General features: G+C 48.2%; 1 protein-coding gene across 1 annotated transcript; it reads right to left on the bottom strand.

Moving 5' to 3' along the window:
* Nucleotides 1-2,469: 2,469 nt before the first annotated feature.
* On the bottom strand, nucleotides 2,470-14,675 carry LZTFL1 (leucine zipper transcription factor like 1). Its single transcript, XM_016202773.2, has 10 exons — nucleotides 14,575-14,675; nucleotides 13,215-13,339; nucleotides 11,090-11,284; nucleotides 9,799-9,859; nucleotides 8,704-8,775; nucleotides 7,250-7,315; nucleotides 6,929-7,006; nucleotides 4,666-4,842; nucleotides 3,884-3,987; nucleotides 2,470-2,865 (listed from the first exon to the last, which is right to left on the bottom strand). Exons 1-10 carry the CDS (start codon nucleotides 14,575-14,577, stop codon nucleotides 2,847-2,849), a joined length of 900 nt encoding a protein of 299 aa, XP_016058259.1. The 5' UTR covers nucleotides 14,578-14,675; the 3' UTR covers nucleotides 2,470-2,846.
* Between the last annotated feature and the right edge of the window lie 12,211 nt (nucleotides 14,676-26,886).

Genomic DNA, 26,886 nt, shown 5'->3' with positions numbered 1-26,886 from the left:
TCCACACCTCAGTAGCTCATAAGGCCACTGCAGTATAGGTCACTATTATAGGGTAATAGTGTAGTAGTGACTTGGAGTCCTCAGGAAAAGATAAAATCATGCTTATAACTCACCACTTAAGACGACAGGAAATTATGCCCACTATTAAGGATTTTTCTAATGGCTGATTTTAAAGTTTTGGTCATTTACATGGAGAAACCTTAGTATCAGAAAGTTTATTTTTAGGTAATACCTAATTTTGATCAACCTACCCAAAGTTTTTCATGGCTTAAGCAGTGCTTGTGCAGGGAGCATAAGTTCAGTGTCACAGACATTTGGATTGAGCACCTATGACAGGCCTGAGTCACTAAGACGAGGTCCTGTCTGGGTTCTCAGTCCAGGGATATTCGTTTTCAGAGCTATAACTATGTAAAGGCAGCTGTGGCCTGGCCATATGAGTACACGGGGCTGAAAAGGCTGAACGGCATTTGTGATTTCTTGAGCTCATCCTTTGATTAGTAAGTATGGCCAGCATGTGCAGAATGTCTACTGCATTTACTCTTCCGTCTACTCAGTTCATCGTGGTACCACATGCTTATCCTGGCCTGGAGGTGGCCAGAAGGTTCTTTGTGTCTCTGCACCTGGGGGCCTCTCTTGGCCATCGGAGCATGCTCAGCCCAGGCACAACGAGTGCCGGGAGTTAACATCCCAGGAGCAATGCTCCACCTGATAAATGAGGAGCTGGATCTCACCCTAGCCTCCTCACTCCTGAGTGGGACTGAGGGTGGCAGTCCAGTGGTCACCTGCTGTACTGGCTTCCTTCCCTTTCTGCCTCATGCCCCCATGCCCTCATAGTGCTTCCTGGAATCACCTCCCAAACAATAAACTACTTGAACCAAAATTCCTGTCTCATGGCCTGGTTTCAGGGGAGCCCAGCTAAAAAAGATGATGCCAGAAGGGCCTAAGAAAGCAGTTCCTCGGGACGAGACACGGGTGCAGCCAGACGACAGCAGGACCTCACTGCTGATGGTAAGCATGACAGTGATAACGCACCTGGGATGGATTGGGATTAAGGAAGAGTGACAGGTTCTGATTAGCCAACTGTCACCCCAGGAGATGCTGTGACAACTAGAATGCCACATGGCAGCATTTAAAGAGACCCATACCACTTCCATGTAGAGGACGGAAGATGCTGAGAATCAGGCCCAGATCAGATCAGGGTGGTGCAGTTACAAAGGGGACAACCTTCACACCTGTAGATAGTCTCCTCTGCTTACGTGAGGGCTCTGATTAGGAAGGAATAGGACTCTGAGACATGAGTGAGCCCATTTGGGCAGATGCCCTCAAGAACCTTGACACCCCCAATTCCCCTGAACCCTTGGGTCTAGCAAGTGGCTCATGGCCCCGTGCTAGAGAAGGACAGCTTCCGAAACCTGGCAATCATTCAAAGGCCTCTCTTGAGAAAAGACTGGAAAGATAACCTCTGTTCTCCCCAAGATCTGCCCCCACTTCCATTCATTACTCCTAAACCAATTCACAGGGAGCACATCAGCGTGGCCCATGTTGGGAAACAGTGCCCTGCTTGGAGAGGAAAGGAGTTAGCCCCCTGAAGAGCTGAAGGAACTGGCGAATATGGACAGGCAGGAATTGGAAAAGGAGGTGTGGATATGGGTATTGAGGATGGTGGCCCAGTGGGAGCTACAACAGAAGCTGACAGTCTACTGATATGGGGGTTCTCTTCTGCATTAGGATTTGGCACTGTGGCAAGGACACATGAAGCCAGTCCCAACTGCAGCGGCTCCTTGGAGCTCAAAGATGATGGCATACCACAAATGCGGTGGAGATCCGATGACTGCCTTGCAGAGTACTGAGGAGGTGTCAGAGGCTCAGAGGGATGGCATGCTAGAACGGTCAGAAGACAGGAGAGCCCACCCATGGGCAGCGGGTACTCCTTCACTGAAGCAGTAGGGATGCAACATCAGCACTATGAGCTCAGTGGTGGCTGTCCCACTGTCCAGAGCTGACAATAGGAGATGCCTGCACATAACTGTGTTCCCTAGGGTCAGTGACAGGATTCCAGAGCAAGAGTCTAATGGCAGCACTTAGCCATTAGAGAGAAACATGAAAACAATAACCCAATGGGATACGAGGTCAGACTAGCAACTAGGGGACATGGGTCTGGCTAACAGATCATGGTGTTCCTAGAGATGAGCTGAATGGACAACCTGTGGCACATTCATTCTGAGCTGAGACTTCTCAGCTGTGGAGTACAGGATGGCCCTCCATTGGTTTCCTCATGGTAAGTTGTGCTGCAAAAAACATCTGAAGCTCCATTGACAAAGCATTTAGATGGACCAAAGAAGTTAAATTCTCACGTTCACTGTTAATTTTCCTTAGAACTGGTGAAAATGTTGCCTATAATGGATGGCATTTGCATTTCCAGTGAATTCATGCATTTTTTTGATGGTCAAATAGAGAAAATGAATTGGGTTTCATTTTAAAAATAAGGTTTATTTGTAATGACTACCTTCAGGAACTCTAGTTGCATGCACCCTGGGAATGCACCAGTACAGACACTGCTAGTGTAACATTCATTAAAAAGGTGCGCTCTTCAGACCAGCGCAGAGGATGAGCCTCTGCTCCCGCACTAAACTCTCTCCTCTACTGCAAGGAAGTCCCAGTTTTTTGTTTTCTCTTTTTTCAGTTAGGCAACTGACAACATGAACTCTAGTTTTAAATAGTAGAAGCAAAGTCTAAATATTAGAAAAATAAACAGAGAGAGTACAACAAATGTCTTCAGAATACATGCCTGAGGCGAGACCGCTTGATGTCTGTTTGGCAGCTTCAGATGAAATTTTCTTCAGTGTTTAATCTTCGGGTTCATATCTGGAAAGAGATATAAATGAAATTAAGGGCATAATCTCAGGACACCTTTTGTTGCTGTCAGTGTTAAGTGAGCTGACCTGAAACATCTCTAGGGACTAACCCAGTAATACTGCCTCTCTCACGCTACATCACGGCTGCGGTGGGAGCTGGATACACGCAGACTGACGGTGACCTCGAGGGGCTTCCCAAAGCAGGGAGAACGGACCGCTTAACTGCTAAGGTCCCTTCGGACTCGAGTCTCTATGTGCAGCATTCAGCCCACGATAGGAGTGTCTAAATGGTCAGGTCAGCACCGCTAGCTAGTACGGCTATGTGAGTAAAGGGTTAACAAGCCCCTTCTCAAAGGACAGATCTGATCTGGGATTCACTTCCTAGCTCTGTTCCCCTGGGACCCTGATCAAGATAAAATGTCAGCTGAGTTTCCAGACGAAACCGCTGATGACGAAAGTGGCCCTGATGAGTAGACTCCACCTGGACCAGGAGGACAGTGAGCAGACTCTAAGTACATGGTGGGGGCCACGACCTGAGACTTCCCTCTGTGCGGGGACCTCCTGTACCTGCACTTGTCCCTGCCTGGGTCCCTGCCACGTGGTTCCATGTGAGCACAGACCTCTCAGCCACACTAGCTCTGGCATCCATCTGCACGGATCTCACTCCTTGCACCTAAACTGTCACCTGAGGGCACAGTACGACCAGGTCTTGGATGCTACAAGGACACCGTGGAGGAGAAATGCCCCATGCTGCCCTGCAAGCTGGCGGTGTTTCCCGCCCGATATCCTGCTACCTGAACCCACTGCCAAGAGGAGCCTATAGCAGTCGCAAGTGAGTCCACGGGTCTCACTGAACCTAAAAGCCCGGGTGGGCATCACAGACGAGGCGAGGCCAAAGCTCCTCCACTGTCCTCAAATGCAGCAACTACCCACAGCTGGACCTCTCTGGACACAGCTCGGGTTTAATGAAGAGCAGACCTCAACCAGCGGGAGAGCCCAGGGCCACGCAGGCCAGGGCCACGACGTACTTTGCCAGCCTTTTCCTCAGGTCTTTGATCTGGTCATTCTTCTTGGTTAGAATCTCTTTCATGTTGCGATAGGCTGCTGTTTGTTGGAATTTCTTCTCTAATTCCTGTGCAGTGAAAAAATGCGAGCTCACTACTGAGAAAGTTACAGGAGGGACAGAGCTGATGAAAATCACCAATATTCTGCTTACAGGATTCTCTAATTTCTTTAAAAAACATACATAAAATTAAGAGTATCAAAACTTTAAAAATACATTCTTTCTAAAGAGAAGCCAGTAAAATAGTGAAGTTTCTCCAAATATAATGTTAGCAAATAGCTCAAACATACTGTGCCCTGGACATGGGACTCTATTTGAAACAGTAAGTGAATTTCAGGTAAAATAAACACCATCTCTTAAGTTTTTGCTCTGAAATTCTTAAGTGTTCTAATCCCTAAAGTGAAGCACTCAGTCCACTACATATTTCATATACATTAAGAAAAAGGTATAGAATCTTTTTAAAAAAGGTTGCCCATCCCTCTGCCAGGCTGGGAGGGATGGGCAGGAAGGGCAAGCCACCATGTGAGAATATTCCACCACACGACAGGAGTGGAGATCTTTATTACTGCACATAGTTTAGGGCTAAAGGTGGAAGAATCTCAGAGCCCAGAAAGGATAAACTGTCAGAACACACACTGGTTAACACCTTGAGAAAAACGTGAATCTGCAGCTGTCAGTGCTCCCCCAGTACACTTTTCCTCTACACTGCGCGCCCCACTTAACTGGACATCTGCAGACAAATCTGACCTTCTCAGCCATGCTCAGCTGCTCCTGAACCCTGAGTAGGTCGTGCTTGGCTGTTGCTAGACTCTCCTCCAGGGACTTCTGGTTTTCTGTCTTGTCATTAAGTGTCTTCTGAAACTCACTCTTTAAAGCGGCAACTGTGTTTTCCAAGTCGCTCAAGTCTTGGGCCTTTATACAATCCTATGAAAAATATATGCATGACCATAAGTTCACGTTGACATCCTAAATGGTCACTGCTAGACGGTGATTCACCATCACAGGAGACGAAGGCACATGATGCTGTGTTCAGGTGCACACCAGCCTCCCTCCCCAGCCTGCACTCTGGCTCCTGGCGCTGCCAGCTCCCCTGCTCACCCTCAGCCCTCAGTGCGCAGTGTCCTGCACATGGCAGAGCGTAGGCTCACTGACTTTCCAACACGCAAAATATGATTATGAACTGCTGGGATTCCCAAGGGAACCAGGACAGAGGTGAGATCCTAAATTTGACAAGATTATACATCTCAGTGCTGGGATGGCAAATAGGTTTTAAGTCCAGTTTAAAAAAGTCCTGGTGAAGTAGTTTACATGATACACATGGAAGAATAATAAAATTAATACATTTATATCAAAAATTTAACAGGCAGCCTGGCCGGTGTGGTTCATGGTTGAGCACAGTCCCATGTACAGGAGATCGAGGTTCGATTCCTGGTCAGGGCACATGCCCGGGTTTCAGGCTCAATCCCCAGTAGGGGGCGTGCAGGAGGCAGCTGACAGAAGTTTCTCTCACTCCCTCTTCCTTTCTCTTTCTGATATCAATAAAAACATATTTTAAAAAAAGTAACAGACATGTTTTAGTCATTATTTACAATAAAATATTATGAGAGCATAATTAACACTTACTGATTTTATCGTCTGCTAAATGTACCGGATTTAAGTTTTTATATTAATGCATATGCACATGTTTGCACACTTTGTCAGCATAATACAAGCAGCTGGACCCTCTACCTGGATCTTGCTTTTGACTGGATGAAAAGTATAATAGAAAGAAAAGTTGCATTAATAGGACAGGGAAACGGTCTGTAGCTGCTAAGTATGAAGATGAAGCAGCACTGTCAACAAAAGAAAAAGTCTTCACTTGTTTTTGAAATCCAGTCCTTAAAAAGATTTTATTTCGTTCCAACTAGTGAAGACATATATGCATTTTGCTTTTGCCAAAATCTTAAAAGTAAAATGGGAGCAAAGTGTAAAATGGCTTTTAAAACAAATTCATCATCTAAAATTGTGTGCAACTGTTTTTCTTTTGGGAAATTATCAAGTTGTTTTAGAGTATTTAGCTCTGTTTCATAAATCTGTGGTCCTTGGTATATAATGACTGAAAATCATATGTGTTTTCCTTTGTGTTTTTTTAGCCATACAAGAAGTAGCCTCCTATTTAAAGATATTTACAAACAAAATGATGCAAGTCTGAGATTCGCTTCAAAAAAGCAGGAGTGGGGGAAGAAAGTGGAGGTAAATGTGAAAGCAGCCCGGCCGGCCCGATGACTGGTAGTGAGTGAGGCGTACCTGGGGGCCTTATATGCTTCTCTACGTATTAGAAATTCTCCATAGGAAACGTGTAGCAGGAGCCCAGTGAAGCGAACATTCACGACAGTACCACCAATGGAAAAGCCAGTGCTGTGCTGAAAAGTCACCCAGATGGTCCCATGACACGAGACCCTGTGCATCAGCCTCCAGGGGAAGGCCAGGAGCAGAGCTGCGTACACGCCGACTCCCAGCGGGCAGAGCACCGCGGGCATCACCCCCAGACAGGCCTGGTTCACGGTACCACACAGGCACTGCTACACACAGATGGACTTGCAGGTTCCTAACAGGTACATTTGTCCTATATTACCACACCCACTGAAGCAAACTAGGTAATAGGCTTTATATAATAAAACCCCATACAAACACAATTAATTAAAAACTCTTCATTTTCTTTTTTCTCTCTGCAACTGGAATGTCAAAGTGAAAGGCGGAAAACTTTTAAAAAATATATTTAAGAATCTCTTATATGCCAATGAGTCCTCTGGACTTGGGAGCTGTGTATCTGTTCCCAGCCCTGGAGGACAGACAGAGGGATGGGCGCTGGTTCCCACCGGCCTTTCCCGGACAAGATGTCCCTGGCAGCGCAACAGCGCCAGGAGCGGAGGGTGGCAATGCAGAGGGGCCGGCGTAAGGAACAGTAACTGGGACTTAGTACTGAGTTTACGACTGTTCGGCAATAGGGAGCGCGCTGCCCCGGTTTCACCTTCTGGTTTCCTTGCTCCAGCTGCAAATCGCGCAGCGCCCTTTCCAGCTTGGACTTCTCGTCCAGTGCGTGCGTGGCCTGTAAGCAAGAAGAGAGAGACGGGCTCAGGGCTCAGGGTTAGGGCTCGGGGCTCAGGGTTAGGGCTCGGGGCTCAGGGTTAGGGGTTAGGGCTCAGGGCTCAGGGTTAGGGCTCAGGGCTCAGGGCTCAGGATTAGGGCTCAGGGCTCAGGGTTAGGGCTCAGGGCTCAGGATTCAGGTTTAGGGCTCAGGGCTGGTCTGGAAGTTACTCTTCCCGTGAGTCTGTTAGTGTTTCTCAGTTACCTGCGTCTCAGTGGTCTTCAGCCTTGACTTCAATCTCTCATTCTCCTCTTGAAGTCTGAAAATCTCCTTTGTGAGTAAATTCAAATTTTATTATTTTAGCCAAAGTATTTTTAATACTTGACATTATTTGTTTCATTTAAAAACGTCATTTTTAAGTTAAATTTAAATGACCTAACAGACCAGAACCCTGCATGCCCTGGTTTCTGGTCACACCCCCGTTTACCCAGCCACCAGCCTTGGCACCGGCGTCCCCGCGGCTCCATATGCCCAGCTCCTCGCGCAGCCTTGGACCCTCTTCAGCCGCTGCTCTTGGCCTCCTTCCCGGCGCCTCCCCTGCGGTCTCACCCCGCTGACCCTGCAGCTCTTGGGTCTCTTCTCGGCCTACACTGGGCTCCACGGCCATGATCCGAAAGCGGGCTCATCCCGGCGCCCTGTGCCCGAGCCCCTAAGTGGTTCTGACTGAGCTGAAGCCAAACACCGGCTCACAAGCGGCTGTCACTGGAGTCCGGTCTCACTTCTTGCTACGCTTCAGCACACGCATGGCCCAGCCGGAGCGCTGCACTGTCCCCTCAGGCCGCCTTCTCCCCGCCTCCGCCTGCCGCCCATTCCCCCCGCCTGTCATGCCCCTTCCCTTCCCTTCCCTCTGACAACTTAACCTGTCTTGACTCCTCCGCCCAGCCTGGGCACCGCCTTACCCAAAAGACTGTCCTCAGCTGCTGTCACACACAGAACTGTGGCACCTGCGGCCACACACGAGTGCTTCCCTATCTCTGTGTCCAGAACATCAGGTCTCCCTTCCCAAGGAGACTGAAGTTTTTGAGGGCAAAAGGCCAGGTGTTATACTGGTTTTTATCTAACAAGATCTAGCATAATGTTGACAGTATAGGAGTCATGAAAGATCTTTATTTGTATATTGGTAATTAATTTGTAAAACCTCTTAATAAAATTCCCTTTACTGTTATCACAGATTATAAACTCCAAATGCCCATGAATAAATGATGCCCAAAACTCCACGCCCTTCACTGCAAAAAGATGCATCAGGAGCTGCTCAATGGGATGTAAAGGACAGCACAGGGAGTGCAGTCAGCAATGCTGCAATAACTACGCCTGGCGCCGCTGGGTGCCGGAATTATCAGGGGATTGCTCTGTAAACTATATAAATGTCTAACCCCTACGTTGTACACCGGAAACTAATATAAAATAATACTTAACGTCAACTGCCATTGAAACACGTTGATTTAGAAAAAAACGCTGTTTCAGACTTTCTGGGAGGTAGATATGCCCTCTTCTGGGCCGCCGGTACCGTAAAGTAAAAAACAAGGAACTAATCACCCTCCGAGGACCAAAGCCTGAGCCAACCTCCTCCCCCTCAGGGTCTCCACTCTATAGAGTTGTGCAGGCAACGGGGGGACAGAACAGAGGGTCTGCGTTCCCCAGAATGATGGTGACGTTACCTTGTTCAGGAGCTCTGCTGTCCCACCTTCGTTAAGGGGAGTAAGTTTTGGCTTTATGATGTCTATGATGGGCTGAAAGGAAGTGCAGAAAACAAACTAAAACCAGCACAGAATAAATCACGTACAAGTAGAGCACTGTGTAAACATGTCCACTGGGAAGTCAGATCCCCGGGGGACGGATTCTCATTGGTTTGGTTCCCTGCTATGTCCCAGAGCCCAATACAAATGAGACAAAAATGAAACCCAGCATCCCCATATCTTTGGAAGGAAAGAAGGGAAGAGAGGAAGGAGGGAAGGTGCTCCAAGCCAGAGCAGGTATAAATCCTAGCATCTCAGGACTGAGATTTAAGATGAGCAAAAATTATCTTTTCATTTAACCTGTGGGAGTGGAAACATTTCCTGCATGAAATGTGACTCTGGGAAAACTGAAATATTGATGACCTTTAGGCAACTACGCTGCAGGTGAAGACTAACTTGGCACAAATATTCTGGCAGTTTAGTAATGTGTGCAAACAACAAAAGAACCCATTCCCTCTGACCCAGAAATGTCTTAGCCAGAAATAGTTCCAAAGAAATAACTGAAAACTGTTTTGTATGCTCATGGGTTCCTCTCGGCAGCATTTGGGGGGTTTTATGGGGTAATGCTAAGTGGTCACTGCAAATGACGAGAGGATTAAAAAGAGAAGTAGCTACTGTTAGTATGGTCTCCACAGGACACGTGAGGGAAAGGAGGCTGGCTCAGCAGCCTCAGGTAAGCTGCTCAAGGTCACGCCGCTCGGGAGTGACAGAGCCAGGACGCACACCCAGGTGTGGCGGACCCCAACGCCTGTGCTCTGCATTGGAGCGGAGCGTTTATATGGTTGGAGTCAGGTGACGGCAGGGGGTGCGTGCGTGCGTGCGCAATAGTGGACAAAAACAAGTTTTTCATAGTTAATTACAAAGCTTTTCTTCTTTTGCCTGAAAATCTGAGAGGCAGTTTTTCAATTCTGCTCTTAAATCAAATGCTTCTCACTTTAACCTCTGGACGCTCTGAGTAACTTGGGGATTTTAAACACTGGCTATTAAGACAACGAACTTAAAATGACTAAAAATTACCTTCTTAGTGGAAGATGTAAATTCTGCTTTTTCAAATTCTGCAACTTGTTCTAATAATTCTCTTGAAGACAAAAGCAAACATAAAAACATTTAAATACATTTTAAATACAATCACTAGTACCAATCCATTACCTGCCAGAGAACAGAGCAGGTGAGCACTACACCGCGTCAAAGGTGGTACTGAGTCACTAATGCTCAAGAATCCCAACCCGTGGCCTCAGCTCCGAGTTTCCCGACACCGAGCATTTTCCCCCCAGAGTGGACAGTATGACCCCTGGAACTACAATGTTAAAACAAATACGTATGAAATTTGTCTTAACTGTATTTCTGAGGGGCCATAGGGGGACTGCTCTGTCATATAACGTATCTTGATAGCTAGTAGATGTTCAAGACAAACTGATTTTAATAGAGCAGCCTCGCAAAAGTGGAACTGCAGTAGTGCATGGCACTTACAGACAAAGTCATACAATCTCCAGAAAGACGGCAGGTTGGGGAGCCGCCTGGTTAGCTCCCCGTATTTGTAAGGGAGAGTGAGAGCCGGCTGTGCAAGAGGCTACAGTGGGGCCGGCAGCCACTGCGCTTCCAGCTCCTTCACAGGCCAGTCTCTCACTGCCTCCCCAGTACCCTGACAGTGGTGAAGCGAAATGGTTTTCTTCCCTACGGGGGGCCCTACCCCATGCTGGCCAACACTCTCCATGTGGGCCCACATGCTGCCACTGTGCTTAGATACCAGCTCCCAGGGTTAGAGGTCAGCTCTCCTGATTGATGGCATCACTTTCCTTAGAATGTCTCAATTTTGCCGATTTTAGCATATTTGTTTAAATTAATGAGCTTTTTTATATTGTTTGGATTATAAATTTTTTTTTACATTTCCCATTTTGAAAATAAGTGTATAATTTAAAATGTAATTATTCAGAAGTAAACTTCCAATATTACTAGTCTGAAGTGATGGTATTTGAATTAATTCCTCAAATGTTTCATAATCTTTATTTCCTAGTCGGCCTATCTCTAAAGAGTTATTGTTATATCACTCAGGCTAACAAAGATACTGTAGGGGACGATTAGTAACAGTCTGAAAGGCAATTCATACATCTCAAATGTCCCATCACATCCAGAAACAGGAGGAGCAGAGAACCTCGAGTGGCACCTAAGAGGTCACTCAGGACCCAACGCTTTGCTGCTGCCCAGCCCAAGCTTTCTCACACACCGGCCCCAAGAACAGCAGCAGCAGAGACACGCGCTAACGTGCTGAGGCTGCTGTTGTCCTAATTGTAGGTACAAATGTTATTACCTGTTTTCTAGCTCAGAGATATCTGTCTGCAGCTTGAGGTACCACTTCTCCGCCTGCGAGAAGAGCTGCCGCAGAAGCAGCACGTTGGTGTAGGCCGTGTTGATGAGCTCCGACTCCACCTCGCTGTGCACCACGGCCTGCAGCCCGCTCAGAACCTCGGACACCTCGTCTATGGTGAACGTCTCATCCACCAGCCTGAAAAGCGACCACCCAAACTTCCACGTGAACAAGAACAATTTACCAAGTAAAACTAAGAAACCCACGCCGACATCGAGGGGGACGGGTTACTGTGACACTCTCTCTGGGAGCCAGCTCCCTTGTGAATCAAGCAGAGTGAAAACCACGAAGCTGCACACATTTCGGTGGCGATTTAAACGAGTAAACCGTGGTTCATCCTTCTTTAATTTTTCAGTTTAAAGCCTTTTTATTCTCTACTGAAATCAGTCTTAGCACAGTTAGTAATTTCAAAAGTCACCTGGAAGATGTAATTTCTTTCTTTCTAGCATTTGTGTAGCATTTCAATGCTTGTATGAACTATTCACACAGCAGTAAATGCCCACGAGAAAACTGGTGGTAACTGTACATCCCTTCTCCTAGCATTCTTGGGACTTGAAGAAAAACAAACTAACAAACAAACCTGACTTCTCTTAAAGCTCCATGGACCACTGGCCACCCCATAAAAGTGAACATCATCATCATCAAGAGCATTAAAAATCCATCTCCCACAGAGTGCTTGGGCTGGGGAAACTTCGGGGCTGCCTTCTTCAATCCCTCACTTTGCAGGCAGGAACATGGGCTCAGGAGGTGGAGGTGACAGGCCCATGGTCCCACTGAGGTTGACAACCCCACAATCATATCTGCTCCCTCAAGAACATGCCCAACAACTGAATCCTGGAGAAAGCTTCCAACGAGTTTCACAGTAACACAGTCCTCTGCTCTCCCTGCCTCCACCTTCAAAGTCCCCATCCCTCAGATGCTCAAAGATGAAGAGCACCCCCCCCCCCCAGGGCTATCCTCCTCACTTCCAAAAGGACCTAAAGAAGGGAGTGGCATGGAAGTCTTATCACAGTTATATTCAAGTCAATATTATTGGACTTAGCATTCTTTAATGTTTCATCTAGCCAGCAGAATTTAGACATGCTAGAAAAAAACAAAACTTGGACTACTTTTGATGGAAATCCTTACTAAATATATTAACAATCTTTCTATGTTCTTTAATAGGACATAGCAAATCTGCTTTCACAAATCTGCTCTTTTTTGGCAACCCGAGTTATTATCAGGAACAGCAGTTGAGGTGCACGAAGTGGGTAGTAAAGTGCCTCCCTCCACTGGCTGTCCCACAGCCTCTCCAATTAAATTGCTGCTTATTTTTGCTGGGGGCTAGGAAACCAGATTTCCAGGTTAGATTAATGAAGGGAACAGATAATGGTATACAGTGGAAGGCCTCTGCTACCCAGTGAAATTCATGGCTTATGACAGCTGCAGCTCACTCGGAGGCCTTTTTCATTCACGTCTCACCTGACACTGAGGTGTGCCACAGCCTCGTCCCAAAGTAATCTGATGTCTCTTTTATTATTCAGCCTTTTTCTTTGGTCTCCCTACTATTCTCCGGATCAAACACACATTTTCTATGATCTTTAATTATCTTCCATTATTGGCCCAGCCAAACTAATTATCCTCTCTTGCTACAAAGTCAACTAACAATTTGGTACCAGTCAGCAAGCTTTTTAAGATTTCCTGCTGTTTTCCCTAACTCTTCAATATGAACTGCATAGATGTTTTCTTGCTGTTATATTTTATGACTCTAATCTCTTAATTAATAACTCAAGTAATTAAAATTCTGGAATCTTTAATACAAGCCAATCACCGACCCACAAGCCCTCCACAATTTCCTGATGGCCCTTCTGAAACGCGGCAACCCCTTATCATATGTGCATGTTTGAGAACAGACTGCCCCCACCACAGTTTGAGTTTCACGTATCCACACGGCTATGTAGCCGCTCTCAGTGAATAACTGATCATGATAATCCTGGCAATGGTTTGTATGGCCTCCTTTACAGCCTCCTCACACTGGCTACCAGAAGGATCCATGTTCCCACTGACTTTCCTTAGAATCCTCCGATACCTGCTCTCCTTAAGGTCTTGGAAGCAGGAGTCTACAGTTTTGAGTCTCAAGCCTCTTTTTGAACGAGCAAAACGCATATAATTAATAACTTCATTTTGATGGTGCTCATTTAGGCCCAACTCTGCCTGAAAGAGAGAGAAGTAATTTAATCATTAGTCTTGAAACTGCAATAAAAGAACCAATAATGAGGGCGCAGGATATCCTGTGGTTGAGACTGACAGGTGGCCACTAAATTCTGCTCTTCCCTTCCTCCCAGGTACATGGCTGCCCAACCAGGGGACACTTCCCAGCCCTCCCCGCAGTCAGCTGTGGCCACGTGACTACTACTCAGCAATGGGTGTCAGCAGAAGAGATGAGGGCTACTTCCAAAGCCTGGGCCTTAAGACACGGCTTTGCCACACCCCATTTCTCTGAGGCTTGGAGGAGGTGGTGACCAGGCTGAACCATGAAGACAGCAACCATGCCCTAGGGGTTGGGGGAGCAGCAAGATGAAAGGGATCTGTATCCCTAAATGACGTCATGGAACAGCATTGACCCACTCACCTGAGATGAGCAGAGAGACTGCAGTTAAGCAAGAGACTAGTTTAAACCTCCGTATTCTTTAAGCCATTGTTTTTTGAATTTCTCCTACACCAATTCAATTTCACCCCCTAATGCAGCTTTAAAAAATAGATTTGGTTTTGACATAGACATTAATTGGTCTTGATTTTAAACCAGATGACAGCTTGACAACTATGAGCTAAAGATGCATGAAATTCTTTTTCATTTTATAGCGACGCTGTTTTAGCACACAGGAAAACGGGGCCTCTCTTCAACAGGTCAAAACAAAACAAATGTCACCCAAGTTCCCTCAGCTGTAAAATGGGGGTCTTGGACTCTTAAGGTCATTTTCACATCAGAGAGCTGGATCCAACCACGTTCTCCCTCCTCAGCTCCTTAACATAATTGTTTATGCTGCCAAAGGGGGGGTGTGTGGTGTGTGTGGTGTGTGTGTGTGTGTGTGTGTGTAAAAACTTGGAGTTTTTGGAAACGAATGAGATTCCCGCCCTTCGCCGGTCCCGCCAGCTCTTTCCACTCCCCGCCTGCGAGGTGCGACCTGGCCCGGGCACCCCAGCCAGGGGCAGGACTAACGGACGCGGCGGAGCGAGGCTGCTAGGGGAGGGCTTCGCCCAGGCCTATCCCGGAGGGGATTCGGCCGAGGCCCCCGCACCCGGCGCGGCCTCCCCTCCTCAAGGAGGCCCGGGAGCGGGCTCAGACCGGGGCAGGCCACGCCATCACCGCGGGGCCCCGCTCCGCGTCTGCAGCCCCGGCCACTGCTCACGCCCCGGCGCGGAGCGGCGCCAGCGGGCCGGATACTCACCATGGCGGCGGGCGGGAGTCAGCGGCCTCGAGCGCCGGGAGAGGTCGGGCGCAGCCTCGCCACGCCCCGGACCACCGAGGGTGGTTGGGCCGCAGCGGATGTGGAGGGCGGGCGGGTTGTTTAGAAGCCTCCGGTTGCTAATGGAAACGGAGGCACGTGACCCTGGAGTTATGCACGTTTATTGGCCCTTAAGATAACGCGACAGGAAGTGCCCTGAGACCGGCTGGCCTCCGCGTGCGCATTGGCTTTCAGAACCAGGAAGTCCCGCCTCTTCGCGCCACGCTATCCCGGCCGCGGGCCGCCGTTGCCAATGGTAACAGGAGGGGAGCGGCTGCGGGGGGGACTCCAGGCTCTATGGCGCCTCGGAGCCTGGGGTCGGACTGCGGCGCGGGGCTCGGCCCTCCCGCCTCGCAGCCCGGCCGCCCCGAGGGGCTCGTCCTCGACGGCTGACTCCCGCCCCCTCGACGGTCTCCTGGGGCGTCGGGCGCGCCCCCCAGACTTTCTCTTCCCACCAGCAGTTCCCGCTTGGCCGGCGGCACCGGCGGTGCCAAGTGCCCGCCTCGAGCTTTGAACGACCCTCTCGCCGCCCGCGCCCATTTTTTTTCTTTTATATTCTTGTTTGTTCTTTTAATCTGTAACAAAAGGGTTTTTTTAAGGGTTTTTCCCTTAAAAAAAAAAATCATCGCTAACGAAGTGGTTGAAAGAGTACTGAATTTCAAACTGATGCCAAAAGTCAGCAGGGAGGCTTGGAAACGCTCCGTGGCCTCGCCCCGGAAACTGAATCGCCGTCTCCCTCGGGGCCTCGGAGCCGGCCGCCCTCGCCGACGCTCCCGGGGGGTCGCGGGCCACCCCAGGGGGCGCTGCCCTGCGAGAGCCACGGTGCAGGGTGACACCGCAGACACGGGGGCGGGCGGCGGGGGGCGGCGGGGGGCGCGGGGGGCGCGGGGCGGCGGGGGGCGGCGGGGGGCGCGGGGCGGCGGGGGGCGCGGGGCGGCGGGGCGGCGGGGGGCGCGGGCCGGCACCGCTGCGGCCCCTGCGACGGAAACTGTCTCTGGGGAGGCGGGGAGCGAGCTGAGCTGTGAGCTGAGCACATGGAAACAAGGAGCACAGAGGGGTAGCTTTCTAAGAACCTGGGGAGCTTCAGGTTGAGAAGTATTTGGCATTCGCCCTGACTCATGAACAGATACAGTAAGTTAGATAAGACTTTTGGGGTTTATGTTGATTTTGGCCACTACACAGTGCAACTTAAAATGGATCACAACTGGGACCCAAAAGTCTGGAAAGGCTGTTAGAGATCTGGTTCCACCCACCCACCTTGTGGGCGAAGAGACCCAGCGCCAGGGTCACATGCTCAAGACCTCAGAAGGCTGGGTGGGGGCATCTGAAGCCTGAGTCTGGGATGAAACGAATACAAATATGTTTTCAAGAGCAAAACCAGAAAGCAGATGTGAACTATTCTGGGACGACGGGTGTTAATTATATTCTGGTCAAGAATTTCATTTTTCTTTTCATTTCCTGCCCAACTTCACTTTGGCCTCCCGGGGGGCATGCGGGCAGAATCTCTGTCTCCCTGCGAGGTCTGCAGGCGCAGGTCCTCAACCCCTCCCTCCCATCATGAGCCCCTCCAAGCTCGGTTAAATTTCTGCTTTACCGTCCATCTCTCACATTTTTGTTCAGTGAGTGTCGAACTTAATCATAAAAGTTGTCATTTAGTGCCTACCATGGGCTAGACACATTCCATTCCAGTAGCTGATCTTTACAATCTTCTTTCTTACTACAACAGATATTCATTGAATTCACACAGAGAGAAGCTCACTTGAACAGGTGTTGTGGACCCAAGACAAAGCATTTCATAAACACTTTTATGACATTTAAGAAAATAAAGTTGTTTATCAATTTGCATTCTAAGGAAATGTAAGTGTATTTTCTTACAGGCAAACTCCTGTGCTTGCTAAGTGTTACTGACATGAGGGGACGAAAGCAGTGGGTGGATATTTCATTTGTGCGTATGTTTGTGGCTCAGGGATTTTGTAAGTTGTTCTACAAAGCCAAATAAGCTCATTGTGTTAATTTAAAATCCTATTTTAATCTAAAATCTTCTGTACCAAGGATGTCATATCACTTTTAGCCAATCTACCCAGCTGAGTTGGATGTTGTTATATAAGCTGTCTAAATAGTGTCAGCAAATATGAACATGTATTTTGGTCTTAAACTGATGAATTTGGCTCTTGAAAAGGCTGAACTTGTGCTTTGGGCTGTTTACTAGCTTGGGTTGATCACCAAAGCAAACAATTCCAGCTGTGAGGCAGAACATTTCCACCCTACTCTAATAGTGAGCTTCTCAGTTTCGCTCTATTTTTTTAACTTCTTGTGACAATTTTTAAAATGTGTGTGTGTGCATGTGTGTGTCAGTTTGGAAGGATTGGATGGGAGGCATACAAAGGAGGACATTAAGCCTCTTAGTATAGTTCAACATAAAGAAAATGAAGATCAACCTATCTTTTTAGATTATTACAACATGAAGCTCTTGTGAGTTTATAAATTGCCAGCCACTAGGGGTACCACTGGGACCACCAATTTCAGGGTGTTTACAAGCTGAACTAGGCAAAGGAGTTATGGGAAGGTGATCATGATCTTCATGGCAGTGTTGTCAGACTCACTCATTCAGCCACTATTTAGGGAGCCCCCTTTGCGTGCAAGGTTCTGTGGCCATGGCAGCGGTAATCTGAGGGGAGCAGCGCAGAGATTCAGGAAGCTGTAGGTCTCCCTACTCTAGATCTCTGGGTGAGATTGGAGGGACTAAGGTGAGGCTTTAGTAAAAGGAGAAAATCACTTTTGAAAACAATTAAAATCAATACAGGTGGTATGCTGAAAGGGCAAAGATCTTGACGGTCATATGGGAAAGAGGAAAGTTTGAGAAATACTGAGCTGGTAGTAGGTGCGCAATGGTTAGGGGGAAATTGCTTGGGTGGATTATCTTGAAGAAGGCAGAGCCTTTGGAGTGAGGCATCTTGCATGTGATGGGGTCCTCGCCATCTCCTCCAGCCCTGCCTAGCTACAGCTGAGAAAGTAGCTGAGGCTTTAAAGAAGGGAAGAGGCCAGGATTGAAACAGCCTTTGCAGGTGCTTCGGCATGCGAATGGGTCTCTAGCGGTGGGAAGTTATTTTCCGTTCTTCCGCTGTTTGCTCTCTTGGTAGATGGTTTCAAAATGCTGTAGTGACCAGTGAGTATTGGAAGGTGCTGACAAATTAGATTAGTGAAATTATTATCACAGCATTAAAGAAGTTCAGGCAAGGAAGTGGTTCACCATAAAACACTACAACTCCCTTTAAGATTGTGCGGAGGATGCTGATTTCTTAGCCCAAATGATAGATTAGTTGCACTTGATAAGTCTCCATACACTTAAAAACCCCCAGAGGAAACAAACACCAAAATCATCAGAAAAGTTAAGCCTACCTAAAAACAACACAGGAATGGGTTGCGAGGAATCCCTTCTTGTGGAGTTGGGAAGTTTACTGTGAACGGGGTGACATGCACCAAATCCCTCCCCCTCCCCTCACGGGCACGTTCACGCCAGAGGTAGGTCAGCAAGCTCAGTGGTCGTATTCAGCGGCTGCTCGTGGGAAACACGGTAGGGAAGGGGGCAGTGGGCAGGCGAGATGGGATCTGTCCTCTTGGCCCTTATCATCAAGCCAAGGGGAAAGGCAAGCTTACAAAACAGTCTCAAAGCAGACAACGCGTGGCACGGGCCGGCAGGGACAGGGCCGCCTCTGCGAAAGTGAGAAGCCGGGAAGGCCCGGGTCTGGGCTCGGCGTGGAAAGGGCCCTGGGAGGGTTGCAGGTGCCTGAGGACTGCGAGGGAGAGAAGGTTGCCCTGAGCAAGGGACCAGAATTTTCACTGGGTGAGGCAGTAGAAGCGTCCAGAGATGTACGTTTAGATCTGTTATTATTTCAAATTGCAGAAAGAGATGGATAATGCCGGAGAACCTGTCCTAACTCGTATTCGGGATGGCGGCCTCGCTGATCTGTGGTCTTTGCTAAATGGTCTCTGGGCTACCGTTAGTGTAAAGATGTTTTATGCACTCACCACAATGAAGGCACCTTCCTTCCTTCTAGTGGCCAGGCCTCGTTTCTGTTCTCTTTAAAGAAGAAATGAGACAAAAACTTCAGGTCACCAGTTGCATTCCATCTTAGAAAGGAGAAAACAGGCTTAAATTTGCTCAGGAAGTGCCGCCCGTGTAGGCAGGGTGCCTTGGAAGGTCTGCACGGCCAGGGCAGCTGTTCCAGAGCGGAGGCTTTCTCAGTGAGATGGGTGAACAGAATAAGGACACGCCATTCCTAGTTTATGCGGGGTTGTCTTTCCCACTGCACATTCAAGCTCCCTGGAGGAAGGGATCTCCCTGAGCCCTCCAGCCAGAGGGCTCCAGGAAATACTTAGAGACGATCGCCTCTCAGTGTTGCCTTGGGCAGGAGCAAAAGGACATTTTCAAAACTTCGGTAGGAGAGTAAAGCAGGGTGGCTTTTTTTCTGGAGAGCAAACTAGAAATTAGTATCAAAACTGAAAATGCACACACCCTTTGACCTGGCGATTTGCCTTCACTTCTAAGAATTTATTTAAGAAAAAACAGGAGCTCCAAGATGTGCGTGTAGAGATGTGTACTGCAGTTTGATGTGGTAAAGATCTTGAGATGGTCTAAATGTTCCTCTTTGGGGAGATGCTAAATAAGTTATGCTGCCAGAAAGTGGGATTTTCTGCGGCGGTCAGAAAGAACAAGGAAGGGTCCACGTGCCTTGACTTGGAAAGACATATAGTAAAATGAAAAACTGAAGCTGGAGAACAGCAGCCATGGCAAGGTCCCGCCTCATCAGAAGTGCGCCACGGTGACTCCAGAGGGCACAGCCACAGGCTCCTCAGCCTGGGCAGGGGCCAGAGCAGGTGGGGGGGTGGTCTCTATGCGTGTCTATCATTTGAATTCGGTTACAAAGCGGGCATTACTTTTATTGAAGGATGTAAAGAGAAAATAAAAGCCGACAGGAAAACACCTTTGGTTTCATTTGTGTTGTTTTATGTGCTCACCACAGTGCAGGCACCTTCCTCCTAAAGGCCAGGCCTCGTTTCTCTTCTCTTGGAAGTAGTGAGGCAGGAGCTTCAGGTCACCAGGATGGAGACCACCCAACGAAACGTGCCCTTTCCTCCTGATCCTTCTTTTTAAATCTCCCCCCGGGGATACGCTTTTATTGATTTGGGGGGGGGGGAACATCGATGTGAGAGAGAAACATCAGCCAGTCGCTTCCCGAGTGCAAGCTACTCGCAGTCTCTTTTTCTGGCACAGGGGACGAAGCTCCCACCAGCCGAGCTCTGGCCAGGGCTCTTCTCGAACCTTCGCTGCGGGCGCTGTTGCCAGCATTTGGGTGTTTTCGCCACGGCTGCAGCCCTCGGGCAGCTTTCCCCCTTTTTCTCCAGCTGGCTGAGCAGCCCAGACCTTCCATGCTGCAGGGGGGCAGGTGGAGCCCCTGGAAAGACTGCACTTGCCATCGGGCGCTGGTTTCCTAGCCCGTTTCATGGCCTCTCTGAGCAGGAAGGCTTGGCCTTGGTGAGGTCCTGTCAAAATTTCTGTCTGAATTTAGTTAGGCTCCCTGGGCATGCCCCAATTTGATATTTTACAGCAAGATTAAACAGGAAGCTGGCAAATGTCTTTGGACACAAAGATACACCACAGATACACTGCGAGCATTAGGCTCGTTTTCTTTACTGGGCTGTGGGAAATTTCCTTTATGAGAAAGACGCACAGCATGGAGTGACTTACTTGGGGAACAGTGATGATCAATCATGGTTTATCACTGCCTCCCTTTCTCCAGAAAAGTGCCTGGATCCAAATAAAAAGAGTGGACTTGGTTAAGTCTGGACTATTTTATCTCATTGTCAAAAAGCTGAGTCTCTCTTTACCCCAAGAGCAGTTTTCCTGTAACGTCATCATTAAAACAATAATTCTAAGAATTGCTGATTTAAATGTTGAGGTTGCAAATGTTTGTTATAAGATGTTTACTGTGGAAACTGGTGTTGGTTCACTGGGAGTTGTAGCCTGTGGTTGTCGGAGGAGGTTGGCTGACTTCCCCACCCTCGTAATGAACCCACTGACTGAAGTCACGAGCCTCTAGGATGCTCTCTGAGAAAGAGGCATTTGGAGGTACTGTGCCTTGTAAAAATTTACACCTCAAAAAAAAAGGCTTTCAAATGCAGGGAGCTGCTTTCCTGGACAGTGGTGGTTGATATTACAACACGGGGGGCAGAAATGGGAACTAATTGCTTCCTGAATTTTTATTCTTTTAATTTTATTTATTTTTATTGAATTTACTGGAGTGACATTGGTTAATAAAATTAACCTGCATTTTTAAAAAATTCACTATGCAGAGCTGATTTTTCATCCTATAATTAGCCTAAAAGCGTGGTCTAAATCTGCTCCATTCACACCCCACAGAACGATGACTGAGCCACTACAGGCCTCAAGTTTATGCTGATAATTTTGTCTTTTACCAAGAAAAACACACCAATGAATTGGTTCTCATTTTCAAATGGCAAAAGGTACTAAATGGCCCTAGCCAGTTTGGCTCAGTGGTTAGAGCGTCGGCCAGAGGACTGAAGGGTCCCGGGTTCGATTCCAGCCAGGGGCACGGACCTCGGTTGCAGGCTTGGCCCCAGTCGGGGCAGGTGTGAGAGGCAACAAATCAGTGTGTCTCTCTCACATGCACGTTTCTCTCTCTCTCTCTCCTCCTTCCACTCTCCCTGAAAAGCAATGGAAAAAATATCCCCAGGTGAGGATTTAAAAAAAAGGTAATAAATGAATGGAAGTGGATCTTTCACAGAGAACTTACACAGAATACTTAAGTGGCGTAAAGAATTGAAATGAAACTCACTGCCTCTTTGAAACATAGGAATCTGGGAAAACTGAAATGGAATGACATCTTAATTACACATAAATCACAGGATGTGGCTCTCATAGTCCCTAGGGATCACAGGGTGATGAACAGCTACTGTTATTTTAGAGAGAAAATAGAGACTTCATGTAGGTTTTAAAATTTTCACCTGCAAGTAAGAGTTTATTCAAGAAATTATGCCAAGAGAATGAAAGAAGAGTATGTGTCCATAAGCATGTGTATGTTTGTGCATATATATGTGTGTATATTGTGTCTGGGTGTGTCAGCGTATGAATGTATGTGTGTGCGAGTGTGAGTGTGTGTGAGAATGAGTGGGAAAGAGCAGGAATGCAAAGGAAAGGACCCTGGACTCCTGAGATAATTCCACGCTGGGCGGGCATCTGCCACAAGCCTGTCTTAAGAGCCTTTTGTAGGCAATGGAAACCAGCAAATGTGAACAATCAAACCTCTCACACTAGACTCGTGAGTTCTCTTCAGCAGCACAGGTTTTCTTTGACATGAATCTCTTATTTTAGGTTTTGTCCCAACACTTAGGCCTGACTCATATATTTTAATGAAAGGCCACTGTGAAACTTTCGGAGCAGGCGGGACCTACAAGCATTTTGCAATTGGATGGCAAAGGGCCAGGGGGGGCTCCGGGCGGCCTGCGAGGGGAGGGGCAGGGTGTATTCTCTCCTGGTCTCAGCGCTGGCACAACAGGGAAACTCCGCTCAAGGGGTCTTTGTGATAAACACGGAGTAGTGGAGCTAGTTGCAGTACATGAGCCACTTACATACCCCTCCCCTTATTTTAAAAATCACTCCTTTTTTCTGCTAGGAGAGATTTTCAGCTTAGGTTTCCCAACTGATTTCTGGTCGAGCCCATGGGCAACATTTTTCTTGCTTGACTTTCATTTGGGCCTATTTCTTTGGGGCCTTTAATTTGGGATTATTTTTAGAGAAAAGATAAGAAAAAATGCACAAGATCCAAGTACACTGGGCTTATAGGAATGAGCTTAGGCTGAGAGGCATCATTTCTGGGAAACGAGAGACGCTGGGAGTCGCGTATATGCTAAATCTCAGTCCAGATAGCCTGTGGGTATTCTAGTTATTTTGACAGAACGCAAAGAAGAAAAAACAAAAAAAAACCACCACCCTTCAGAGGGCAAAAGTTCAAGGGAGGATTTCTTTTGAATGCTAAAAGGGAAGATGGCTGGTGAGCAAAATCGAGAGCACTGATTAAAACGCTAAGGCTCAGAACGCCCAGCAGTGCCGTTTGGTTGGCTGCGTGTTTGTTTTTTCTGAGCCAGAGGCTCTCAAGCGCACCAGCCTTGTTCCTAAAAGGTTTTTCTAACCGGCTGCTGGTCTCAGATAAAAACTGTGTACTACTCCAGCTTCAACCTGTGCAGAAGAAGGGGGGGCGTGGTATGTTTGAAAAAAGTCCTATGAGTGGATTGACCCTGCTGATGAATTATATTTGCAGAGTCTGTGTTTGCTGTGTTGCCATGCCCGTTTATTTGCAGATACAAGGGGCAAAGTCAGAAATGATACCCTAGGAGAGACCATAGCCTGGCAGTGTGGGCATTTTATTATAAGTTCAAGCACGCAACTGATTTGAGGTCCACCCCTTTTAAAAAGGCTTTAAAAAGGCTTACATCTTTCCATGGGACTAAACTGGAAGACTTTACTCACCCTTTACCTAAAAGAGACTTATAGAAGCTGAAAGCCGTGGGGGACATTTACCTCACTTATTACAAACCTGACTTGGGGACAACTGAGGTCCAAAATGGCCATGTGGCTTGCCTAAGGTACCAAGTCACTGTCAAAGCATTTATTCCCTGCCTGGTGGTTATTATCGTTATCATTACGGAGGTCATTTTTCCTGAAAGCAAAAATTATACAGGGTGGGGCAAAAGTAGGTTTACAGTTGTGAGCACAGGAAACGCAGAGCAGTTTTTGTGTTATGATTAATTCTTGTATTATTTTCCATAGGACCCGTAAAGCTTTCATGGCCAGCTTTCGCAAAGCAAGTTCATTTCCTTGTTCACTGAATGTATATTGAGATCCGACGTATCTGTCGGACACCCTCTGGGGCCCTGGGGTCACAGTGACCTCTGCTCTTGTGAGGTCAAGTGGGTCCTAAAGTGGAGTGAGTGGGTGGCAAATGCTGCTCTTCCTTGGGAGAAACTGCAGATGGACTGTAGCTTCTGCATCCCCCACTGGGAACCAGCAGGGGCCTGTGGAGTGGCCTTAAGGAAGCCTCCGCCTCCCCGAAGGGGAGCAACGCGTGGTCACACCCAGGGCGAGGACTGGGATGTGGTGGCTTCTCTTCAGACGAATCTGCTCCCTGGGGAAGGGACCAGAAGTGACACGGGGCAAGCAAACTTGGGCCAGTGGGACCATGGAGGGCGCGGAGGAGGGGATTTTGCACATACATGCCCAGCGACCAGCTGTTCTGGCAGTGGGTGGGCTGGGCCTCCCCGCTGCTTCTGCAGAGGGCAGGGTAGCCAGGACTTGCAGAGGGAACAGCCTGCCTGACAGTTTGCCCCTCCAGGCTGTTCTGAGAGAGAGCCCAGACTGGCTTCCTGCTGCAGGTAAGAAAACATTGTTACTGGCTCTGTGGCTTGGAAGCGCCTTCAAGTATGCCAGTCAACTAGCTCTTGACCTTGAACGTGATGGTAACAGCACACACCAGGCTCCCCGACAGTCGCATCACCAGCCCACTCGAGGCCTCCCTTCAGGCTCCCTGGGATTGTCCCCACCTCCCAGATGAGGAGAGTACACAGATGTAAGGGATGGCACGCATTTATTAGGTTGTTCTGCCATTCTGCTCTCAGAGAGTAGTGCTTCCTCTCTCCAGGATGTTTGTGCAGGTTATGTTTGGGACTACTCGTTTCGAAGCTTGGTTTTCAAGTAAACCAAGTGTGGCTGCGTTGGTTTCTGATGAGACTACTAGTATCATGGGAGCCAAGAATAATTTAATAAAACAAAAGCACTGAGTGTATGGAAATTCAAGAGTCCATAATGTTACTGAGATGAGTCCTTGGTGGTCTAGTGGCTAGGATTCGGCACTTTCATAATGTTACTAAAAAGGAGAAATCAGTAGAAACTCATTGGAGATAGCGAATCCCAAGTCCTTATTTGGAAACTGTGTAATTCAAGGGAAGTACACGGAACTGAATGTAGGAACTACAGGTGAGACATTCCGTAGGTGGGACGTCCCATAGATTGAGGGTCAGATTCCCTGTGGAGCAGCTGAACGTACATAGACTTTTTACCAACCACACTTATCAGAGACAACCATACTAGCAAGTAGTGGGTAACTCTAAGTTGCTATCAAATAATGGGTACAAATTTTGTACATTTTCTAAAGATTGACGTCTTTATAGTGAGTACAGTGAAAGGGTGGCATAAAGTATTTAGTTCAAAATAATGAGGGAGGCATTATCATAAGAAGATAAATTAAAACAATTCAGAAGACCTGGTAGCTGATTTAATTTTCATTTGGCCACCAGAACCTATAAAGACTTTTTTAAACAAAATTAACATTTTATTTATGTTGAAATAAACTATACAAAATTAGCTCTCTTCACCAGAAACAACAGCAATATTTTGTGTTTTATTCCTAGAGAATCACAATTTATGATTTTTATAACTTTTCTTCCCTTAGTGCTACTCAAAATCTTCACCTACTAGTAAGAATCGATCAACCATAGGGAGCAGTTAGATAAATTATGGTATGTCCGTATCTGAAATATTGCAAAATCGTTAACCATTAAGATTTGGATTGAATTTAACTTTTGGATTAAATATTTAATAACAGGAAAACACGTTTACGACAGGGTATACAACTATATTGCAATCTGGTCCTAACTTTATGTAAGTACAAATGACGGAGCCCCCAGGTGATTGCTGAGGGAGGGAGAACGAGGCAATGCTCGATGCTTTCTATTTCAAAGAAGGGAGTAGGTTCCCACCACGTTGGGCAGATGCGGTAAATTTTCTGACATGATTAAAGGAAACCTAATTTTACTCATCTGCAAAACTGAGAGTTGAAGAGTTGAAGCCCTTTTGCCCTTCTCAGAATGACTAACCTGACACGAGCCTCCTCCCCACCAAGTGCAGGGCCCGGCGATTCTGCTGGGACGTGGCAGCAGAGCCGCCTTGGCCTGTGGCCCCCCCGTGACATCTCCACGGGACATTCTCTCACTCTCGGGAAGGCCCGTGGTGCCACCAGGAGACCACGACCAGCCCCGAGACACTCGGCTCGTTCCCACGGGCAGCCTTTCCTCAGTCATGAGAAGAAAAAGGAACTTCACCGAGTGTGACATTAATTTACAGTGTTGAAGAGACCTCCCTCTTTCACAGGACGGGTAAATAAAATTCTCGCACTGTTAAAAGAACACGTCCCCCTGATTATTGAAGTAGGACACTCAGCAACAATTCAAAAACACTGAGGCAGAGCCAAAGCACTGGCAAGGAAAGCTCTCCAGGCTTCTCTGTGCAGAGTGTGAAGCCAGAGCACCAGGCATCACAGAACCACATTTGCACACACACACATGCAAACGTGTACACGCACACACACATACAAACACACCTATACACACATGCAAACAGCACGCACATGCAAACACACACACACATGCACACATATGCACACACAAGCAAAGAAAAGGCTCTGGATGAACACGCACCAAACGTTTAACAATAAATACGAATGAGAAACCAGAAAAGGAATAGAATGAAAGGGAAAAACTTTTCAGGCTCTGTTTCTGAAACTTCCTTTTTACAGTAGCAGATACTCATTTCTTATGTGATTTCTAAAAAGAAGGAAGGATGAGCTCCTCCGCTCTCGGCAGGAGTGCGCGCACGGCGCGCGGGGCCTCGGAAGCTGGACACAGGGCGGCCGCGCGGCCGGCCCGCCCCACGGAGTCGCCCGGCCGAGGGGCGCACGCGAGCGGCCGGGGGCGCCTGCGGAAGGGGGTTCGCCACACCCGGAAACCGGAAGCAGCCCGCAGCCGCTGCGCGTGCCCGGCGGGGCCAGGCGGCGGCGGCGGCGACGGCGACGGCGCGGGCCTAGGCCGCGGGTCAGGGGCGGCGAGGAGCCGGACGCCTCACTGCGCGGCGCAGACACCCCAGGGGCAGGCGCACCCCCACCACAGGGCCTTTAACCCAGAGCGGCGGCCCACGCCGGCTCCCCGGCCCCCCACAAACCACCAGCGCCCGGAGGACCTACCAGGGGCGCGGGAAAGTCCTGTGCTGGGCGCATGTGCAGCAGCGGCCACACGGCGCCGGGGGCGGGCCCTCAGCTACGCGCACGCGCCGCAGAAGCCACACCTCCGAGGCATGCGCAGTAGGAGCCAAAACAGCGGGAGGAGCCCGGCGTGGGAAGATGTGGG

The sequence above is a fragment of the Miniopterus natalensis genome, chromosome 15 (genome assembly GCF_054644295.1).
Source record: "Miniopterus natalensis isolate mMinNat1 chromosome 15, mMinNat1.hap1, whole genome shotgun sequence".
Classification (NCBI taxonomy): Eukaryota; Metazoa; Chordata; class Mammalia; order Chiroptera; family Miniopteridae; genus Miniopterus; species Miniopterus natalensis.
Note: the sequence above shows the minus strand (reverse complement) of the source record. Positions and strands in the feature narration are given on the sequence as shown.

Coding starts and splice junctions, on each gene's coding strand:
- LZTFL1 (XM_016202773.2), bottom strand. Junction 11,285..13,214: donor CAAGACCTTAAGGAGAGCAG/GTATCGGAGGAT, acceptor GTCGCTTTTCAG/GCTGGTGGATGAGACGTTCA. Junction 7,316..8,703: donor CAGCAGAGCTCCTGAACAAG/GTAACGTCACCA, acceptor TTACTCACAAAG/GAGATTTTCAGACTTCAAGA.